The 22,872-nt window shown below is 43.5% G+C and overlaps 1 protein-coding gene across 8 annotated transcripts in view; it reads right to left on the reverse strand.

Annotated features, from left to right (window-relative positions):
- Nucleotides 1-22,872, reverse strand: part of zmp:0000001168 (signal-induced proliferation-associated protein 1) — a 49,027-nt gene that overhangs the window by 1,779 nt on the left and 24,376 nt on the right. For 5 of the 8 annotated variants that reach the window (XM_050038537.1, XM_050038523.1, XM_050038552.1 and 2 more), the window contains exons 2-15: nucleotides 20,004-21,624; nucleotides 18,999-19,123; nucleotides 18,714-18,902; nucleotides 16,463-16,637; nucleotides 16,003-16,106; nucleotides 13,390-13,547; nucleotides 12,464-13,070; nucleotides 12,104-12,378; nucleotides 10,929-11,330; nucleotides 8,353-8,479; nucleotides 8,130-8,253; nucleotides 6,839-6,937; nucleotides 3,918-3,990; nucleotides 2,577-2,655 (exon numbers count right to left, since the gene is read on the reverse strand). In XM_050038537.1, coding sequence (XP_049894494.1) covers nucleotides 2,577-2,655; nucleotides 3,918-3,990; nucleotides 6,839-6,937; nucleotides 8,130-8,253; nucleotides 8,353-8,479; nucleotides 10,929-11,330; nucleotides 12,104-12,378; nucleotides 12,464-13,070; nucleotides 13,390-13,547; nucleotides 16,003-16,106; nucleotides 16,463-16,637; nucleotides 18,714-18,902; nucleotides 18,999-19,123; nucleotides 20,004-21,108 — 3,642 coding nt within the window. In that variant the 5' untranslated portion in view covers nucleotides 21,109-21,624. Of the gene's footprint in view, nucleotides 1-2,576; nucleotides 2,656-3,917; nucleotides 3,991-6,838; nucleotides 6,938-8,129; nucleotides 8,254-8,352; nucleotides 8,480-10,928; nucleotides 11,331-12,103; nucleotides 12,379-12,463; nucleotides 13,071-13,389; nucleotides 13,548-16,002; nucleotides 16,107-16,462; nucleotides 16,638-18,713; nucleotides 18,903-18,998; nucleotides 19,124-20,003; nucleotides 21,625-22,328; nucleotides 22,499-22,872 lie in introns of those variants that run through there. The other 3 variants (XM_050038568.1, XM_050038576.1, XM_050038529.1) reach the window with 2 other exon arrangements.

The following is a 22,872-nucleotide window of genomic DNA, read 5'->3' on the forward strand; positions in this document are numbered from 1 at the left end:
AGAAATCATATCAGTTCAGACTCTAAATGATAGTTGACTCTGTGCTTTGGGGTTTTAGGCTGCTGGTCGGACTGAGTAAGCAACTAATCACCTATGATGGGTACAGGCTGCAATTACTGATTATTTTTCTAATTGAATAATCTCACAAATTAATTATTTAATCAATAAAATGTCAAAAAATAGTGCAATATGTCCATCACAACTGCCCAGAGCCCGAGGTGACAACTTTAAAGTGCTTGTTCTGTACGACCAACAGCTCAAAATCCAAAAAATATTCAATTTACCATGATATATAAAACAGAGAAAGTGTTTCATTTTTGCTTAATAAACGACATAGACGATTTATCAGTTATATTAATCTGTTTAATTTTCTGTTGATCAAATAATCAATTACTGTTGGGCACCAAATGGGTATTTACTATTATTCTTGACAGACTAAAGGATTGCTTGATTTAAAAAATATTCATTAAATGAATCTGTAATGAACAATAAAGTTGAAAATAAAACATTCCATGTAATTGGGAGATCTAAAATATTTCGACATGTGTACATACAGACACTATTGACCAGGAAATCTCAACACAAGGTCCACCTGTCTGCTGCTGACTGACTGCAGTAACTCCATCTGCTGAGGAAGGCCATGAAATATGGCCGAAAACTTTGAAAAAAACACAAGTGGACTTTGTGCTGAGAACTGTTTTTGTCAAGCGGCTGTTTCTGAGAGTTCATCACATACAGTACTCATTGATATCTACATACATACATACATTAGTTGAGATGTACTAGAAAATATTGACAAGGTTGTGGTACATACATTTTTACAAGTATGATGTTGGAATATTAAAAAAATCTGAAATATTACTGTACAAATTTACAACAAAATTAGGAATAAATAAATGCTTTTTGAGTGTTTTTGTATTTAAAGGTCCAGTGTGTAGGATTTAGGGGGATATATTAGCAGATATGTTTTCTTTAGTGTAAAATCACCTGAAAATAAGAACTGTTGTGTTGTTGTTGTTACCTTAGAATGAGCCGTTTATATCTACATAGGGTGTAGGCCCTCGTCTACGCATCAGGCCATATTGCACTGCCATTTTTCTACAGCAGCCCAGACTGGGCAAACCAAACACGAGCTCTAGATAAGGCCATTCACATTTTTGCGTCAGTTGCTGTAGTTAGAAGCCTCTCCACAATGACAGCATTGCAAAACCAGATTTTTTTTTTTTAGTGTAAAAGTGCTTTATTCAGTAATTTTACTAGTTTAAATCACCAGGTCTGGTTATTATGGAAAGGAAGAGATCTCTGGGGATAATTCGGCTCCTGGTAAAAACCTCGTGAATGTCTGGATCTTAAGTCCGCAGAGGAAAAAGGTGAGCACACATTAGCAGATGCTACGTTAGTGGCCTGTCTCTGACAGCATCAAAGAAGGACTGATTTGTAACGTGAAACTGCTTTATTCAGTGTTTTTAATGGTTTTAATCACCAGGTTTGTTTGTCTTGGAGAGGAGGAGACCTCTGCAGATAATTTTGGTCCTTGTAAAAATATTCTGAACTCTGAGCACTGGAGGAATTTTAAGGTTGGAGATATACTTGCTTTTACCAACGTGTTTGCATGCACATGACGGCTACCTTGCGTCCGTTTGGAGCTTTGGTTGTGCATGTCCTCTGAAATTAAGGGGATGGGCTGAATGGTTGTGGCAGTGTTGGCAGAACAAGAGAAAGAAACTTACTATTGTCAAGATATCCTTTACACAAATCATCTATGAAGGTGCTGCTGTCAATTTTTTTTTGCCGTGATCCACGCTGATCTTAGAATTAACAATAGAGTAACCTCCTCGAGTGTTGCTGTGTTAATTGTTTACATCAGGCATATCTGAAAGCTCTATATCAATGGTTCCCAACTGGTCCAGCCACAGGGTCCAGATTTGTCCTCAGTCATTAGTTTAAGGTCCACACAGTTTAAAATATTCAGTGTCATACTTGCGTTTGCCCATGTTGTTGAGCTAGTTTGCCGTTCATTATTCATTCACTCGGACAAGATGTGTTTCTGAGTCACTTGTGGTCCATTTAGAATGGACCCGCGACCCACTTTTGGACCGCGACACAGCAGTTGGGAACCACAGCTCGATATGGTGTAAGTTCTCTGGTGTGCCCTCTAGTGGAATCCTGCAGTAACATCTTTAGTTCATAGGCAAGTATGTGAGTCATTCCATTCACAATACAGCCGGCTGTCACTGCAAACGCATGGTTTGAAAGCAAGTATATCTCCGGCCTAACTGGGAGAGGTTTCAGCTGATTGCAATCTGCAATCCTCACCACTAGATGCCACTAAATCCTCCTAAATCTTACACACTGCTCCTTTAATGCATTTACAGTGAGCCCACTGCGGCTTGCAGTTGCTGAATGCATCCGAGGATTTGCACAAATAAGCAAAAGCCTGCCTCACAAAATACAAATCATCTCTCTTCAGCGACAGAAGCTGGACAATTCAAATACTTTCTCCTACCTGCTCACTCTGCCGTGGAGCTCACTGAAAATATTAATACAGAGAAAAACATTCATGAAAGTCAAAGCACCTTTTGCAGGTCATCCTGCAGCCTCTTCAGCATGGACTCCAGCTGCGACACCTTCTCTTCTAGGTGGCCTGGAGAGTCACTGCAAAAAGGGAGGCAGTGAAACTTCGTCAAAGGTCGGTACAGAATCAGAGAATGTTTAAACGGTTTCGTTTTGGTTATAGAAGAGGTTCTCTAGCATTTCTTTTGGTAAGAAAAAGTTCTCTTCTCTCCCTTCATCTCATACAGTGAGTGAACTTTTAGATTTGTGTGATTGGTCGTGAAGCTGTGTGTCACTGCGGCAGCCTCGGAGCTCGAGACATTGTCAGTACTGCCTTTAATGAAACCTGTAACACTCAGAGATCAGTTTAAAGTAATTGCTAAGGTGACAAGCAGAGCCATTTTCAGTGAGTACAGTCATCCCATGATGCATTCTGTCTGCAGTCACACATAATGACTCCACTCCTGCTGACGTGAACAGCGTGATAATGCTTTTAAAGGAAAAGAACATGGCATTTTCGTCAAACAGTTTGGGCCTAGTGGTGTAATTTTGGCTGTGTATTTTATCTGTTTGTGCAAGTTATCCAAAAGTGCCAACCATATCTGAGTACATCATTTTCCTGAAAGAGATCGGCAGTTTTATTTTTATTGTAGTCACCAAATAAAATCTGAATCTTTCTCTTGAATTCAAGTTGTATGTACTGAAAAATAAACAAATGGACTATTTATTTTCTCCATGATGTGATCATTTATTGCCATTTGCAAGTTCACAAACATACTAATGAGAGCTGACGTGAAGTATATTGTACTAGTGTCTTTTTATTGGAGCCACATTTAAAGGTGAAATAGTCCTTAATGCTGAACTCTACAGTACATGGGTGTGCATAAACTGTGCCTGTAAATACAAGAGACTTTTTCTGAAGAAAAGCTTCACATTCTTTATTGACTCATTTTCAGCTGTGCTTTCGGCCAACAGGTCTGTGGACTTTGTGTGTTCAGACGCAGCATGGAGGAGAAAAATAAAGTGACTAAGGAGCTGGGAAAAAAAGTTTAAAAGAGAAATAAAATGGATCGAAGTGCGAGTTCCACAGAAAGATGACAACGACATTGAGTCAGATGAGCTGTGTGTGTGTGTGCATCTGCGTCCGCATAAGTGCACCACTGAGTCAGCGAGAGGGCTCTCTTTATGGAGGAGAGAAACCATCGCATTGACTGAAACAGTTGGGATGTGGCTGATAAAGTCTAAATAATTGAGAGAGAATAAAGAAGCAGAGCTGAGAAAGAGGATGTGTGCAATGATTCAGACAAAACCAGGAGACTAACTACAGAGATATTGAACTGTGTGTGCACCATGGAGCAACCCACCTCTCCTTTGAGTCTTTTAGCTTGCCGTCTGTCTGGTCACCTCCTGCTTGGGAAGGGTCTCCAGCTTTACGGTCTGTGGTAAAGAACAATGTCCATATTATTATACTTTAAAAGAACCATATATGCCATTATGATAATAAAACATGAGGGAGACAAAGATGGACAATGTACGCCGTCTCTCACTGTAGAAACCGCTGTCATTCATGCAGCACCTACAGTTACTTATCTTCACATAGGCTGCAGATTTATTACACTCATATTCTTTTAAATGGTCAAAAATATGGACATGACACCCACATGTGACCGTGGATCATCTCATTTCAAAACCAATATGCTGGAAACATGGGCGGGTTTTGAGACAATGGGCCCCTGGGAACAGTTTAAAGGCCCCACCACCTCTCTTACACTGGGCTGGAAACACACACTCAGACTTAGTGGTGATTTTCCCATTTTTGTTGTGTTCATTTTGTGTCTTTTTTGGTTGATTTGTGTTTCCATATAGTCCTTTTGTGTCTCTTCTTGATTGTTGCCTCTTCTTGTAGTTATTTTGTGTCTCTTTGAGGTCATTTGTGTGTTTTTTAAAATAATTTTGCACCCTTTATGGTCTTTTTGTGTCTCTTTGTAGCCATTTTTTGTCTCGTTGTGTTTGCTTTACCCCTTTTCTAGTTCTTATGTGTGTCTTTGCTTTTCCTTTGCATCTCTTTGTGGTCTTTTTGTGTCTCATCCTGGTCGGTATGTGCTAATTTAAGAGACATTTGGCAGGTGAAGGCCAGGGATGCACCCTGACACCTCAGGCCCCAGATTTGGAACCAGGCTTCAAGAAGTTATTTCCATTCAGCCACAAGAGCACCAGTGAGGTGATATGGTCTGGTTCACTTTTGGCATTCCAGTTCATCCCGCGAGTGTTGGGAGAGGTTGAGGTCAGGCCTCTGTGCCAGCTAGTCAAGTTCTTCCACACCAAACTCAGAAAACCTTTTTCCATATGGACCTCACCTTGTGCACCGGGTTAAAACAGGTCCAAGCCCTTGCCCAGTCTGCTGCCAAAAAGCTTGAGGCACACTATTGTCTAAAATATAACTGTTTGCTGTTTGATTAAACGTTCCCTTATTTAGAACAAAGAGGCGCAAACCATGGAAAACAGCCCAAGTTCAAAACTATACAGCCATACTTTTGGTCATATAGTGCAAATACAATTAATTATAAAAAAATACATATCTTTCCTCTTATCTGTAGTGCTATTTTGTAATCTTAATTTTTCCGGTGTGAGTTGCAGAGTGTTGGAGATATCAGCTGTAGAGATGTCTGCCTTGTCTCCAGTATAATGGAACTAGATGGCACTCAGCTTGTGGTGCTCAACGTGCAAAAAAATACATTTAAAAAAACTTAGCAGCAATGTCTCTTTCCAGAAATCATGACCCGGTTACTCAAGATAATCCACGGACCTTGCTGTGAACAGTTTAATGTAGTTTAACTATTTTCTTCTGAGCTGTAACGTTAGCTAGCTCAGTGGTGCTAGGTGAGCAAGCAGTAGACGTACACTTCCTTCTGCGCGGTGATTCGGTGGATGTAATTGACCTATGGCTAAGTCCCGCCCTCAAACGCGATGAGCCAATCACAGTGCGTATAGCCATTCCCATACACTCCGACATTCTCTGCCTGGACGTCCATTGAAATGCATTACAGAAGTCAGTTTCGTTCAGTTTTATGATTTTTTTCTGAGATTTGAAGTTTAAAAATGGTCAAACGGTGTGCATGGGGTACATGTAACTCTGACACAAGGTATCCTGAGAGGCTGGGCGACGAGGTGTATTTTTTACCCTTTCCTAAACCACTCAACCGAGAAAAGTGTCTCCTTTGGATAAAGTTGTGTGGTAACGTTAGACCACAACATCAACTCAACGTGAATAAGATTAACAATGATGTCTACATCTGTTCTAAGGTAAGTCAACATTGTGTTTGAGGCAACATATTGTCACTTTGCTGGAAAGAAATATAAAGTTATCTTTAACATCTCTAGCTAACGTTAGCTAAAGTTAGCCTAACGTTAGCTCCTAGCTGCGTTGTTCATCATGTCACCTTGTTTGCTGGGAGTTCATTAGCCTATTTTGTTCTAGTTTTGTACTTTGGTGATCGTACATCATTGTTAGCTGTTGTCCAAAGGGCTCTAGTTAAGCTAACGTTAACTTCTGGAGCTTAGCTTCATTAACTTATCTGTAATGGCAGAGATAACAAAGGTTGGCAAACGTTATGCTGAATGATTCAGTGTAAATACTGTAGCACCAAACTAACGGAGAGACACTCTTGGTAAAGATGGTAAAAAGGCCGTTATCCTTTTCTCATATTCTGAGCCAAAAACCTTAACTTCAGTGGCACTTTAACTTGTTGTCTTTGATGGTGACAGCAACGAGATGCGGTTCACAAGCGACACTGTGACCTGTAAATTTTGGCTCGTAATTTAAGCTCTTCATCGTCCTTCTCAACAATAGAATGATGAATATATCCCTCCAATGTGTAGTTTAGGCCCTTTTGGTTACTTCTCAATGACATCTGATCGTTATGTCCCCAAAAATCATCAATTGCCTCCTGAGAAATGCCGTGTACTGTGACACCTGCCATAGCGCCGGTCACTGAATGTTGATAGTTTGTGCTTAGCCATAGGTCAATTCAGTTGGAAGAAAATAGTTCCTACATGAAACTGCTCACAACAAGGTCCGTGGATTATCTTGAGTAACCAGGTCATGATTTCTGGAAAGAGACATTGCTGCTGAGTTTTTCAAATGTAACTTTTGACCATTTGAGCACCACAAGCTGAGTGCCATCAAGTTTTATTATATTGGAGAGAAGGCTGACATCTCTATGGCTGATATCTCCAAACACTAAGTGATGTGTGTATATATATATATGTGAAATTAGGTCCTCACCCTCTCGTGACAAAGCCTCCAGGATGCTGCGGCAGGCTGTGGCCAGGTCAGCGATGGACTGCCACTCCTCCTCAGTCGAATCGGTCGTCTCTGAGAGAACTGGGAGAGAAAGAGGTCGAGATTCATCATGCTTTGTTATGGGACAATACAGCAGAACAGTGGGACTGCAGACGTTTGAGCAGCAGTCCTACAGTAACAAAGAGCCACCACTGGGGGATGCTGCTGTGTTAATGCTGGTCAGATTGAGGGGCAGAATACAGAGGGGTAAGGAGGAAATGTTATGTATTTAATAATGCCTGCAGGTTTCACTGAATGTTTTTGACCTGGTAAGATCTGCTGACAACATGGAATTTAAGGCAGCATATTACAATACAATAAATAAAAGTAAAGATGTAAGACAATAACCTAATTATAATTTAACATAATAGAATTTTGGTAAATAATTGCATGCAACATTTTTAAAAATTAAAAAAAAAAAATGTTCACATGCTACAATTCTTCTTTTTTAAGTTCTATTAAGGCCCTGAATTTTACCCTTTCGTTTTAAAGTTGTGATGCACTTTAACAGACTTCCTGTGAAAGAACGTGATGTGAAACAATCAGAGGCTTTAGAGGCCGCCCCCTCACACACACACACACACACACACACACACACACACACACAAAAATCAGAGAATCAGATGAGAGGATGAGCAAGTGTGTTCTTATGGCGGCTAAATGATGAGTCTCATAGTCTCAGCGGAGGCAGAGCAGATGGTGTAAGAGGGGCTCCTTGATTTGGGGCTGCCTAAAAACTCCACCCCTCCCACTACCCATCTGTCCCCCTTTTATCCCAGCCCTGGCAGGGGGTGGCAGCAGAGCAGGGGTGATATTAGATTAGCGGGATAGGGGGCAGCGTGGATGAAAGAGGAGGGACAAAGGGGATGCAGTGGGGAGCAGAGGGAGGATAATGAAGAGAGGGGTTTAAGGCAGAAAAAATCTGGAAAAAAGGACTTTGAGGGCTCAAATCAGGCAGAGATGATTTGCAAACATGTGTAATTGTTCCATTTTTGGCATCACTTGAGCAGTCGTGTCAGCTGTTGTGTCTGAAAAGGGAGCTTTGTTTTGAGTCTATGATCAGGGTCATAATACCTCTTTGTGCTCTTTGTCTCCTAATTCATTAACACGAATTTATTTTTTATTAAACATGCTGCCATTCCTTCTGTTAATGGATTATAAATATATTATTAATATTAAAATAATGAATTTAAATTGTAAAAAAGAAAAATAGCAGGAATAGTGAAGTACTTACTCTTGGTGATGGAGTTATGAAGACTGAGGGCTCGTGAATTTCTTTCAGCTCGGTCTACACATGACAACCGGGAAGACGAGTCACTCACCGAAGCTTTGTCATCGCCAAACTCGGCACCCATGAACTGAAGACATAGCAGATAGAAGGGAAACGACACTGTCAGAGAGGGGATGGAGTGCTGGGAGAGAAACCACTCAGATGTCCTCTCGTCTCAGCCTGTCACCTGTTCGTCCTCCAGGGGAACCTTGGGTTTGACAGCCAGGATCAGATCAGGTGTGGCGTCTCTCAGCTCGCCGATGTTCTCGTAGATGTGGCGTTCCCCCTTCAGCCCCACGTTGTCGTACACGTGCCTGTCCACCGGGCAGGGAGGGAGAGATGTGGTGATGATGGAGGTGGTGGTGGGGGGGAAAAAAACACAAAGCAAATCTGCTGTTGATGCTTCATGACATTTTTTTTTATCCAATCCAGAGGTCAAATCAGAAACTGGAGCACTTAGACAAGTAATCTCCAGCATGGCACAGATTTAGGCCTGATTGATGTTTGCTCTCCTGCTCTCACAAAATCATCTATCAAAAATATCAGAGCTGATGCGGTTTCGGTGAAATAATTCAGTTCTGCTTTACGTGACAATAAAAACAGTCAAATTAATTTTGGTGAGCGGCAGAGTTTAATATCATCCTCATGAATATTTTTCCTTTATGCGTAATTTCCTCTTCAATCTGTAGTGGCTTTTTAGAGTTCTCGTGGTGAAATGTTGTGGTTTGCTTCGAATTATTTGTCAGGCGGACACATACATGTCCTCCTGCCTTTACATATGTGTTTTTCTCTCTACTTAGAGAAAATTTTCATGTGACTGAGGGACCTTGACACTCAAGAAGATGAGCAAATAGTGCACAGTGTAAACCATAATATAAGTGATTGTTTAGGAGAAACAAATGCACTTTCATGTTGCCATTTACTTTACTTGGCATCAATTTAAATGGTGTGGAAACAGTGGCACCCTCGGAATGTTTTCATAGGTTTGACCAGATGGGTCCACTGACAATCTTGGGGTGGCAAACCAAAAGCAATAACTGAATTTCAGGAATTTGATTATGCTGTTGTTCAAGGGCTAATTGAAAACAACACGGAGAGTTAAAGAATCGCTTGCTGATATACTTTGTTTTTTAATTTTACAGTTAATATTATGAATTATCTGATGTGTAAAGACTAACAGCGGTACAGTTTTGAGCTCCACAACATTCCTTTTTTTAATGTGTTATGTATTTGAGTGTGTTTGGCAATTCATTGCTGGTTGTCCAAATATCCAGCTTTAATTTGAAGGAGCACATTGATTGTAAAGAATACGGCTGCACAATGTCTCTAAAATTTACCTCCATCGCGATATCAACATGTGCAGTAAAGAAATAAAATAAACTAATATTTACACGTGCTACACATTCACACCCTGCATTTGAGTATATTCAGCCAATCTGATGGAGCGCCGCTGCCCTAGATGCCCAGATGTAGATGGAAGGGAGTGACTGTGAACAACCAGAAACAGTGGTGTCGGGTGACTTTACCAGTTTTGAAAGTACTTCTCACGTCACAGAAACCACTAAGAGTGAAACTTGTGTTTTGGATGTCATTATCATACTGCCGGTGATGTGTTTGTGTTTTGTTCTGGTACTCTGCACAGATCTGACACCTGTCTGCCCGCCCACCTGCTCTCATCCTCGGCTGTCTGAAGCTCAGTGCCACCGCCATTTCCTGGTAAACGTGGCAGGGCATCACGGAGTCCCCGGGGACTGCCGGTAGATAATAACCTTGTATTTTAAGGTTCATAAAATACACCCCAATTCAGAAATATGTAGGATATTCCTATAGAAATTACTGTTATCTTATATTGCAAGGTCCGCTGTGACACCAGACGCTGTTTTCACTCATGTCAGTGACGATGGTTCTTCACCGTCCAGGGGAAGCTCCTTGGTTTTTTCCCAATAATGCCATATTGTAATGTGATTGTGCTACTGATCAATACTGTACTGACTCGTGTTAATGATGAGCCAACGATGTTTAACTTTCCAGGGGACACACACGCCATATTCTTACGGTACATATCATATATCTCATGCAAAACCAGTTTTATTGTAGTTTCCCTTTTTGTTTATTGTCCCAATCAGTGAAAAGAAAACAGTCTGTATGTAAAGAAACATATACAGTCTGTGGTTGGTAAATAAAGCTTTCAGATTTGGGATTTTATCTCACTTGTCAACATGCATGGAAGGGGTGCAGTTGTATCAGGGAGCAATGGCCCGACCCCCTGGTCCCTTCTTGGAAGCGCCACTGTCTGGAAATCCATTGTCATTTTAACTTTTTACTACTGAGTTTAAGATCTGCTGCACAACCCTCCAAACAGTTACACGCCAGGGTTTAAAAAAAGGGCAAAAAAAAGCATTAAAATTGAAAAAGGAGCATCTCAGTGACTTCTCTACTGTGAAACATAAAACGTTTGCATTAATCTAACACAGCTCAGTGAAGCAGAGTGACACATGGCTCGGTGTCCTCTCACCGTGCCCTGTCCTTTGCTGGAAAAGTGACGCACTAACTCTGAGATTAAATTGTGATGAGTCAGCTTCTGTTTGAAGATATTTTCGGCGAAAATATCTCCCCGTCTGCAGATGTAATGAGTAAGACCTCACAAAGGAGCATTTCCTCTTGTTTAAATCATCTCTCTCTCTGTGCAGTGCCCACATATCACTCATACGTCAGGCTGTGGCGACTTGAATGAAAAGTGACATCAGCTTTAGTAACACTCACCCATCACACGTGTCCCTGTAGGACGGCTGTCTCTCCAAAGAGCAGCTGCGTGTGAGCTGCGAGCCGCTGCTCTCCTGGTTCTGATTGGCTGGTTGGTCCTGCAGTGAAGTGGCCCGTAACAACGGTAAGCTGGGCGGCGTGAGGAGCGAGCCGTGACTTCTCTCGCTTTGCCCTTTATCACACGACTGCCCTTCGCCCTCCTCGGCCTCCACCTGCACCTCCGTTATGTCCGCTTCATTAACCCCACCCGCCTTCAGCTTGTCCTCCTTCGCTTCCTCCGGCTGCTCCTCCTGCTCCTCTTCTTCTTCCCTCTCATCCAGCACCCAGGCCTCTCCAGACTGATCCTCGCCGGGTTTGCACTCCACGTCCTTGATGGCTTTCTGGTACAGCTCGGAGAAACTTCTGCAGAATGTAAAACAACAACATACTTGGTGAGAAGAAAGCCATCACACCTCTCTTCTCCGTCCAGCTTCTTATCGCACTGCTGAGTCATATATTAATCTCGAAGCCAAAATCACAGATGAAATAGAAAGAAAAGTGCTATATTTGTCTATTATTGTCCTTTGAAATCAAGAATTATGACATCTTGGTGGCATTTGTGCTTTGTTACCACAGAACAAGCATTTCAGGACTGAAATATAAATAAACCAGTGGGATTCTCTGAGGATGCTTCTGCTGCCACTTTTGAAATGATGCTCTAAAGTGAAGAGCTGCAGAGGTGTCCAGTTAAATACTGGTTTTATTTATTCTAACCATCCTGTCTGCAGCTGTCCCTGCCCTCTCCCTGACTTCAGCTGAGTGGAAAGTGTGCTGTTAACAGTCGGACAGCCTGTGCCAGTGTGATTAAAGATCATTAGAGGGATTGATTGGTTGTTAGCCAGCTGGTGTGACACTGACTGCAGGCCGTCATCAACAGCAGAGTAAGCTGTGACCCCACAGTGGCACCTCTCTTGTTTTCCTGAACCGACTTGTCCCACTGACCCCCCCCTCCTTATTTACAGTCAGCCTCTCTCTCACACCCTCACTGGGACTACTCTCTGCTTTCTGGAGCACGCTTTATACCCACGAGCCCCCTCTCCAGTTTCTCCTTGTGTCTGTTGACCCCAAAAGTGCCCTTGTTAGTGCTTTCTCTTCCTCCCTGTCCTCCTCCATCTCATATCTGCAGCCTCACCCACCTGCGAGGCTTGCCGTTCTCATCCGGCGGGATGACAGTGATGTGGATCTTGTGCGCAGTGCGGAGCAGCCTGGTCCTCTCCTCAGGGCTCAGGTGAACAAGCGAGTGTCCGCACAGCCGCACTACACGAGCCCACAGCTGCAGGCCTCCACTCTCGGCGTAACAGAACCGCTGCAGCTCCGTCACAAAGCCCTCCTCGTTCATGAGGAAGCCGGGCTGCCCGACTCCATCTCTCAGGGGGGTGACCTCTAGAGCCTCACAGCCCCGCGTCACCAGCTGCAGACGAGCAGAAGAAGATGAATGAATCAGAAAGACATAGACCGCCCACTGCAAAATCTAAAACCCGGACACAATCACCCACCTCTAGCCTCTGCACCACCTCTCGGATATCCTCCGCCTGGCTCTCCATCACACTGATTGACACCGACTCCCCACGCTCATAGAAGATATCCAAACAGGGCCCCCCCTCCTTAGTCTCTGTCACTGCCTTCCAGCCGATGACATCTCGACAGGAGCAGTTAAACACCACCCTGCGTGTGCACCTCTCAATGAGCACCACCGACTCGGCCGACACCCCGAGCAGACAGGGGAGCCTGTGCTCTCCCACCTCCCCATCATCTCCACTGTTGACCACCACAGCCCACACCAGCGCCCCTGCACTGTGCAGCTCAGCCCCTTTGGCGCCCTTCAGCTTGTCTTTGCGCTTGCCTCCCAGAGAGAGCAGGGGGAACTTGGTGGAGGAGTCGATGGGCGTGGTGGTCACATAGTTTTCAGCCAGGTCCTTCAGGTATTCCTGTCGTGTGCGGGTGGCCATGGAGCGAAACTTCTCTGACTTCTCTGCAGCGTTTTCAGCATTCACTGCCTTCGCCAGGAGGAAGTCTCTAAAGGCAGGCGAGCGAGGGAATCGGGCGCCCTTGGGGAACAGTGGGCCAAATAATGGCATGTCTTTAGAGCGTGTCACAGCCACCCTGAGAAGGGGAGAGAAAAAATAGGAATGACAGAGTAAGAGAGAGGTTGCAGCACAAACATTCGATCTACGTCTTGTTTTTCAGCGCTTGACTGTTGTGTAGTGCTCTCCAGAATATTTACACTGAGTCTGCAGCAGTGGGGCACAGATTTATTTCCGACTACTATGATGTACTCTAGCCACAAATTTATTTTCTCAAGAGATTTCAGCCTGTAAAAGGAGGGTAAGATCTTTTTTTGTGGGTGAAAAGATCTATTTATTTTCCACTAAATGTCTGAGTATATTTTGAACAGAGTGTAAGCGATAGGATCGAGTCAGACCTGTAATAGGTGTTGTCAGTGCAGGGCTCATGGACCTGAACGATGATGAAGACATGCTGGAAATGGGAGCGGATGGACTTTGGAGTGAAGGGCAGGGCGCCTGGCTCCTGGAACACGATCGTCACGATGTCGTTACCGATGTGTCGCTTCCTCAGCAGCTGGCGAAGCAAAACAGAGACACAGAGAGATTTTATTAAACAAGCAGGTGAGAGTCTTTATAGTGAACTAAGATTAGAACAAGCCACTTACTTGTCAACTCTTTTAAATGATTTCATTTTAATGTTTTGTTAGTTTGGATATAATTTTATTGTTAGATGATGTAACTACATTATTTACCGTATGCAGTCATACGATGCCCAACACTCCCTTTTAATTTCTCTCCTAATAAATAGATGGTGCTACATCTACTGTCCACACAGGTATTGAATTGTGACACTCTGGTGAACTGTGACATTCGTGTGGATTGCTGTATTACTGAGATTTATTCCACCAGGACCGTTTTAGGGTATATTGGCCAAATCTTTTGTTACTGGACAATAGTGATGTATGTATTTATATTAAGTTGTGAATAAAAAGCTTTGATATAGGCCTATATGATAATGGGGGATTTGTGGGGAGCAGGGGCGTAGCACAGAATTCTGGGCCCTGTGCATAAGCAGCGTTTGATCCATCTCTCTCTCACACACCTTTTGATATTTTTTTTTATACTGTCAGTTTCCTATCTTTCCATTTCCTTTCCTTTCTTTCTTTTTTTTGGGAGCCCTGATTTCCCTCTCGGGGAAAGACATGACAGTGTACGTTTGGGCTCCAGCAGCATAAGCAGTCACTCAGTCAGCTCTAGAGATGAATCCTAGTGCAGGGGCAGACTAACCATTTTGCACCTTTAAGGGATGAGAGGGGCCTCAGAGAGCTTCCACTCTTTTTATAAAAAGTTTAGTCTTTAATCAACCGATTTATTCCACCTATTTAATGTAGTTTAGATATTAATAAAACCAAACTTTGCATTCCAGGCTTTTTCCAGGGCCCTCTCCCTTTGGCGCCTTAGTTAATCAGTCCCACTTTCCCCCCATTGTGATGCCCATGGTGGGGAGAGTCATTCAATTGGTAATGCTAGCTGTCTAGAATTAGCCAACATTTTTAGAAAGCTTGGTGAAGGGAGAGGTGCTAAAATAAAAACACTTAGCCTGAAAAAACGGGTGTATGTTTTTAAGATAATCTGTTAAAAGGCAGGCCTGGGATTTTAGTTTGTTTAGTTAGTAAAGATAGTTTGTTTTGAGTTTGTCTCAGACAGGGGGCATCTTGCCCTGACAGTGGGGCAAGAAACAATAGAAGACAACGCCTTTATTGTCGTTGTACTGCTTACAACAAAAACAGGCGATTCTCTAATTTGGTGCACAAGCTATTAAACACAAAAACAAATAATAAACAAGATAAATAATAATTTAAATGTATAAAAATGTGGGAAAAAAAGGGGGGGGTTAATAACAACATTATGAAACGGTGCTGCACATGGATAGGTGGAAGAAATAAATATTATTAGTACCATACTGCACATGTATACGTGGCAGTTTAGATGAGTCTCTCAGTGCTTATTTGAGTTCATTGTGCTTATGGCCCTGGGGAAGAAACTGTCACACTGTTGGGAGACATGGTCCTTTGCGAGATTTTCATTTTTGTGCAACAAAATTGGCTACACCACCAATTTATTTCTGCCAACAGTGTGTTGGTTCATGCATCATCATCCTGCACATGCTAAAATCACATCCAATACTTAGCCTATGTATCTTATCTGGATACAGACTATATAGGAGAGTAGTTTCCAAGGCAACAACCAATGTGTATCCAAATAAATGAAATGATAAAAATAAATGCTGCCAAACAAAACAAGGCTAACTTGTTAAAAACAGTAGAAGCTGAGTGAAATGAAAAAATAATAACAATAAGCTGCTGTAAGTATTCTCTAAAATAAACCTGCATGGCAATGCTGCGCTTGGTAAATTGCAGCTTTGTAACTTAAAGTTCATTGATTGTGCATTGAGAAACTTTTTATGACTGAAAAGACACCACTTCCTTCAAAAAATAAATTGATCTGAAACTAGAGTAAAAAAACAATCGAGATATAAAGACATCCGAAGCTCTTGCAGCCAAAAAGTCGACCACCACAACGTTTTGTTTTATTTAAACCTTTAATCTATATTAGCATGTCATGTCCAGTCTCTTTGTAGGCAACAGCAAACAGGCTTAAACCGCAGACTGCATATAAAGAACCGACAGTCAGCCGAACGGGAAGCCTGGCTGAGAGGCGACAGTGAATACCTTCATGGTGGGAGTGAACACTGGGGGGCAGGATTTTTATGTCATGCTTGTTGCGGAGTACAGAGGCTTTTTCTAAAGCATTTACCAAAGCATGACAGTCTGAACAGAGATGGGTAATGAAGGTTGTACCAAGACTGATGCAATTTCTTTTACGGATAGAGGTGAAACGTTTGAAGAAAAATCTCATTCTGTGAATTCCAACAGATGGGGAAAAAAGTATTCTGCAACACAAAAGGCAGCAGAGGAAATCATGTCAGATCTCTGTTGTTATTATACATATATGGGTTTGATTTTTACCTGTTGTGTGTTGTTGGCTGTGTATGGCAGCATGGTGGACACATGAAACATAATCTCATAGTCCTGGTAGCGCGTGTAGAGGGAGTGCGTCCCTGTTGAGTCCGCTACAAAGGCAAAAGACACACAGAAACACACACAGAAACACAAAGAGATAGCCAGATAGGGATTTAGCAAAATCAGTCAACGTCTCTGAATGAAAGACTAAACTCAAACTGTCACAGTCACTGTGAAATCTGTCCCATTTGCTCTTCCTTGCCGCTCACTGAGGGGAAAACAGCTCCGAGATAATCAGCAGTGACTATGCTATTTTGCAGGCATTACTCAGATTACATGTGGCCAGATAGGAGTTATCTTAGGCTTTCAGTGGTGCACTGATGCCCTTCGGATAATCGCCCTGCGACAAGGTGAGATACAGCCAATAGATGGAGATGTAGTGCGTTGTTTGTTTTTTTCAGCTTACTCTTGTTGTCCAGCTGGGCTCGATATTTCTCCCAGCCCTTCAGCCGCACACGCTCCCCGAGCAGGTCCAGGAACTCCTCAAACGCCGGCCCCGAGCTCTCGTTGTTGTACATGTCTTCCTCTGAGCTCTGCCCGGCCCGGCAGTACATCACCCCAACCTTTCGCTGGAAATTCAGCTACATTAGAAAACAGAGAAGCGCAGAGTTTATAATTAGCCTGCCAAGACCTTTCATCTCATGGTGGATACTGATCAGTTGACATCTTAGTACAGTTCACAAAGCTTGCATGAAAAATCTTCTGTTGATAAATGTTAAACACCTGCACAGCACGCATTCCACTATCAAAACTCCCAATTCCTGTCATCTTTTATGGCAAAGTTCAGGCTGCACAAAGCTTCAAACATTTCGTCAAAGTTCCTTCTCTGAAGCAGTTAACCTCAAAGGGAGAGATAGTGGCTATCTGTTGTGTGGGTTTAAATTTTCAGTGACTTCTGCAATAAAATGTAAAGGGTCATAAAAGTAAAGTTTCTATTCATGTGACAGGGCTTAAATGTATGCAGGATTTTCCGAAAAATACAATGCATGGACTCATACAAAGTAATCCCCCCTCAGTTATCACTTATGACCCATTAGAAGTGTGGGGCACTGTGTTTATCTGTAGAGACTCTGCCTCCTGCCTGTATTTTGACGCGTCCAGGATGTTTCTGGATGTGTAGCTCCCACCAAACAACAGCACACAGGTGAGGTCGGGACTTTATAAAAAGGTAACGACCAGGTGCCAGACAGAAAGCAGCACACATCCAAAAGAAAGATATATAAATTGTGTAAATAAAAAATGCAAATATGCGAAATAATAATGGGCAAAACATCAAGCCGAGATAGCTTGTTCCAAAACACGTGTGAATGAGGGAAGTTTTGCCATGACAACAAATGTAATGTTGGTATTGCAGCGCCTGGAGCAGCTACATGACCCACCCACCAGCTATATGATTCACCCAGTGAGTCATATAGCTGGTCAGTGCATCCGATCAATGCATGATCAGGCCCTTCGCCCTATGGTACGTTAACTTTTAGCAGAAATGTTAGCTTGAAGGAGAGGCGGTTAAGGTTAAGGTAAGGTTAAAGTCTCATTACTGATAAGGGTGTTACGTTTTTGTGTATATTGAATTATAATGTTATCATTTCTACATCATGCTGTAGCAGGGATCCAGTAACGGTCCTGTTGTGGCAAGGTTCAAATAACTGATTGTGTTGGTGGGGCTGTGTTATGCTGGTGTCTCCAATAGAGTGGTGCAGGAATGAGTCCTAAAACGCTGAAGTGAGTTAGCATTTTAGCACTCCTGTGGTTCCCTCATCTTGAAGTCTATGGGTGTTTTTGGTTGGATGTATGAAATAAAATCTGTGGTTCACACAAGCTTAAGAGACTTTCACGTTTTCTTCCACAACATCAAATACATCAATAAATACCACTCTTGTAAATTTCGCCTTTACTCGTCTTTAAAAAGACAGTTGTTAAGTGGCTAAATGAGACTATAGAGCATCATCATGTCGAGCACGGCTTTACAGCCTCATTGTGGTGACAACAATGAAGTCCTGCAATCGTGATGTAGTTCGTTTATAGCTTAACGCTAGCTTTTTACTTCTGGTGATTGCAGTTACTGTATGCTTTAAAAAACAATTTTTTTTAAATTTAACCTTTATTTAACCAGGCAAGTCATTAAGAACAAATTCTTATTTACAAATCATGTTCATTTGTGAAGATTATCCTGCTGAACAAAACATGTAGATATCATAAACTTTTGTTTGCCACAGATCTTATTTTCTGCAATATTCCAATGGAAAAATCCCATCGGCTTTTTGTCGAGGGAACCAGGGCAATGTGTTGGCCTACAAATAAATGTCATCCCTCAGCACTCCCGCAGTCTTTATAGCGCCCAACCGGTTTAATGCAAAATAGCACTAGACAAACGTAGCTGCTGTACCACATGGTGAGTGAACAGTCAGCACGGTGGTAGAGGTAGTTGAGAGAGGAGTAAACAGATATAATAACTGCACTTTCACATCTAAACACACCAGACTGATCACTGTGGAGGTGCTGACTTCAGAACGTCAGCTTTTCAATATTTTTTTTATTTTTTATGCCTGACCTTTGAAAAAGAGCTTTTTGCTGCTATTTGATATCCAATGTACTGAGAAGCTTTCTGTCTGACACATGCAGCAGTCTTTGGTGTCAGCAGACATAGCCTTACTCACCCCCTGCTCGTCCAGCTTCAGCAGGGTGTCTCGGACCTTGGGGGAGTTTGAGGCCAAGCGGAGGCAGTGCAGGTTCAGCTCAGGCATGATGAACTCCAGCAGCCTCTTGGGAGACAAGCCCCTAGGGGTCGTGTGACGAGCGGCAGAAGGCACGGACTCCTCCAAGATGGAACCTCGCAGCGTCTTCATCTGAGGGGACAATTCACAGTCATCACATCCAGTCAAATCAATTTTACACACACTGAACTTGAGGAGGGCTTCGAGAAGAGGAAAGTGCCGGGTTACCTCTGTGGTGCGAAAGATGATTCTGTAATTGTACTGAGCTCCGCTGGATCCTTCCTTCTCCTCTCGACGGAAACTGATGGCCACTGGACCGAGGCGATCGTCCATGCCGAAGAAATTCTGGTGTTCTGTGATGACAATACAGTCACATAAATACAACTGTGACAGTCTTAGGATTAAAATATGAGGACTGTATGAAAATTATTAGGGTGGAAAGGGGGCTGAATGGTATTATTTTCTTTATACTCTCACTTTAACTGCAATACCCTCCATCTAACATATCAAAATAACATATTAATGGCAAAAAAGCACATATGCCTGACCTACCCCTCCTCCCTAATGACCGTTGCACAGCCCCTCAATAATAAGATGATATATCTGAAAATGTATACCCTGACAAAGACGTGTTCAGAGATGAAAAGTGATTCACGACTTACAAGCAACACAATCTGCTTTCACATTTTGCTGAGCTGGAGTTCTATCTCAATTCATGTATTCGGCCACAGAAATAGCCGACAACGTAGGTTGTACCTACCCAAATATGTGCCCACAGTATATATAGGAGAGGTATGTTATATTCTGACAGGGCATTCATTTATCAGGCTCCACCCACTGTACCCACAGAGTCAAGTAGGAGCAGAGCCTGCGTGAGATAGAACAAAGGTTACGATAAAGTAACCCTAGTTCTATTAGCACGGGCGGCTCCCTCTACCTAGGGGCCCTGTTGCTCCTGCACTGCTTGCTGAAGAAGGTGTAGGATGCGGAGATCATTATGTGTGCCCTATATATACTGTGGGATCTGCATGTATTTGGGAAGGCACATCCTGATTTGCCAGCATGTTTATGCAGATTTCAGCTGGCGAATGGGTGCTTGTGAATTGGGGAAGAGTGTTATCCATATAGTCCAGTAGATGGCAGAACCTTTACAAACAGAACTAGGGTTACAATACCGTAACCTTTGACTAAACAGAATTGGTAAGAATTGAAGTTGACTTGCACTGCACGTACCTTTCATGTAGAAATATTTGCGATAGTAATGGGCTCCCAGATCTGCATGCTCTATAAAGTAGTTGCTCTTGCCCTGCTGTTGGACGTTACTCTCTCTGGGCTCCTCCAGGACTGACACTGCATCATTGGGTGTTCGCAGGCTTGACCAGAGTCCCCGCCTCCCCTGGGATCGACCGAGACCCACCTGCTCCTCTCCCCCTGTCTCATTGCGGAAGTGGGGGCAGCTGAGAAGGAGCTCGTTATCGTTGCCGTCACCTTCGTCCAGCAGCGACTGCTCGGCCTCATCCGCATTCCCGCCGTTACCTCCACTGCCCTGTGCTGGTGAGGACGGGGAGGCTTGGGAGAGGGGGCGAAGCTGGGAGGCGGCTGAAGCCCCTGAGGTGATATTCTTTTTCCGTCCAATGCTGTCCCTGTTTGTGGCCGCCTCGGTGAGGTCAAACAGGATGCTCTGAACATCGTAATGGGCAAAGTTCCTCACCCAGGCCCCGCCCCCGATGTTATCATATGGACCTGGTTGAGGGATCTGAGGGGGTTTGGTTTTCTTACTTAGACCTTCAGGCTTCGGCGGCTTTGCAGGTTTTGGGGAGTCTCCTACAGAAACAGACAAACCCCGAAAGAATCCATCAGGCTCTGGAGGGTTGCCCTGAAGTCCTAAAAGTAGGAAAGGGTCTTTGAAGCGGAGGGCATTTGGACTCAGGGGCCCCTGGTCGTCTGTGCTCGGCTCCTGGGCTTGAGTCTGTCTCTCCAGCGAGGACAGGCTGCCATATTCCCTGTGTAGCAGCACACCCCCATCCCCCTGAGCCCCCGCACCCACCTTCTCACCAACTGCCCGGACTGCTTTCCCCCCTGCCTTCCCGGAGGAGTCCAAGTCTCCTAAGGTTACATCGCTGTTACTTCTCTGCATGATGTGGCCCCGGCCCACCGACCTCAGCGTCAGCCCCACACGGCTGGGAGTGAGGCTGTCTCCATCAGCTCCATCAGCCTCCCTCCTTGGCGGCCACTCCACCACACCTGCTTCCCGTTTAGGGTCAAAGTTGACGGTGGCAATAGGCGGCCGCATGTTCTGACGGCGAAACTTGCGGATGAAGAGGTCATCTGACTGCATGGTGCCTGAGAAACTGACTCCAGTCCAATAATCTTTTCTCCACTCTGGTCCAGAGCTTTCTGCTCTCCCTGTTAAATTTCTGTCCTGGTCTCTATGATGCTGGTGTGAAACGAGAGCTCTGTGTGCAAAGATGATAAACTCCTCTGAGTGAAAGCAACAAATACAGTCCTCATTCACACCACTTAAGGTGTTTGAACTTTATCAACCCTTGGGCTCTCATAGATGTGTCTGTGAGGTGCCACACTCTGTTACCACAAGTCAACAAGTTCTTAAGTGTAAATGAAGAAGACTGAGGAGAATATGCAGCTGTGTCTCGCTGCAGGGGTCTGTCCAGGTGTGCAGATGTGTGTTTGGATGGTGCTCCTTTCTGCGGAGTAAGGATGAGAGGATCATCACTGGAGCTCGAGTCCTCTGTGCAGGAGAGGCTCTGTCTCTATCAACCCCTCTAACATGGCGTCCAGTCGTCTGCACTCTTCAGTGCCTGCTGCTTCCCTTTTGGTCTGCTCCACTCGCCACCTGTAGAAAAAAAAAAGAGAAAGAAATGTCTTTTTTTAACCTCATCGTTCACCCACACTGCTGCTATCTTAATCGACAGCTTAATATTCAACCCATAGCAGCTTGTCAGTGAGTGCACAGAAACACTTTGTGGAGGAGAATGGGTTTGATAAACAAGTATTGAATTCAAACAATAAAGCAGCAGGCAGGTCTGACGTGCAGTTTATTGTTGAGTAATGCCTTATACCTCTGTTTTCTTTCGTTATTATTCTTTCCTTTACACACTTTCCGTTCCAAAGTTTCCCTAAATAGTTCCATAGCAGACTTAATGCTCAGCACATCCACCCTGCACACGCTCACAATAGACAGTATTAACACAGGGGAGGGGGCCTTCCTGGCTCGCTGACACTCTGCCAACATACGAGAAATAAGTGTTAACTGTCTCTCACCCCCACATACGTTCACGCACAAACAGACACAGTTTTGCTAGTTCACTCTCTCTCACCAGTATTTAAAAGAGCATATAAATAATGGCAACAGAAACATTATCATGATCTACGGATATAGCATTTTGGAACAGCTGTTATTATTCTCGCTAGGTCAACAAAGAGGTTAAGAGTCATATAAAGGCGACAGTTTTGTGCAAACAGTATGAAGTGGTGTGCTTCCCTTTTTCAAGAAATAGAAGATACAATTCATCGTCTTACAATTTGACTGCAACTTACCAACAAAGCCGGTTTTGTTTCAGGTACAGATCGGCCAGTTTCTGTCATTATTTGTCACAGATGCCCTGTCTTTGACCAAACTGACGTCAATCAACTCATGCCGAAACCTTTTGTCGCTCTCAATAAGGTATGAGGCTTCTTCCTGTCTAGCTTTTTTCACATGCATCTCCTCGCTCATGCTTGCAGCCTAAAGAGCAGGTGCAGTGGTGCAGAGCCTCTACCAGAAAGGCTTCACACATGCACACACACACATACACACACACACATGAAAATGAGTAAAGTGAGGAAGTCACAAGAAATCTTTGTTTCCCTTCCTTGCCTGCTCTCACACTCTCTCTATTTCCTCGCGGTACGAGAATTTATCAGCAGACGTTTCCATTTCGCTGTGAAAAGCCTTTATAAAGCTATAAACAAAATATGGAAGTTGAGCAACTGTTATCAGAGGTTATCAGTGGTTTCAGCAGTGCGTCGAGATATGCTAATGTGCGTTGAGGTGCTCTTATACACTTATATCATCTTGAAGACATTTGGTGTCACTGGAGGG

This window comes from Epinephelus moara, chromosome 3, assembly GCF_006386435.1.
Source record: "Epinephelus moara isolate mb chromosome 3, YSFRI_EMoa_1.0, whole genome shotgun sequence".
NCBI lineage: Eukaryota > Metazoa > Chordata > Actinopteri > Perciformes > Serranidae > Epinephelus > Epinephelus moara.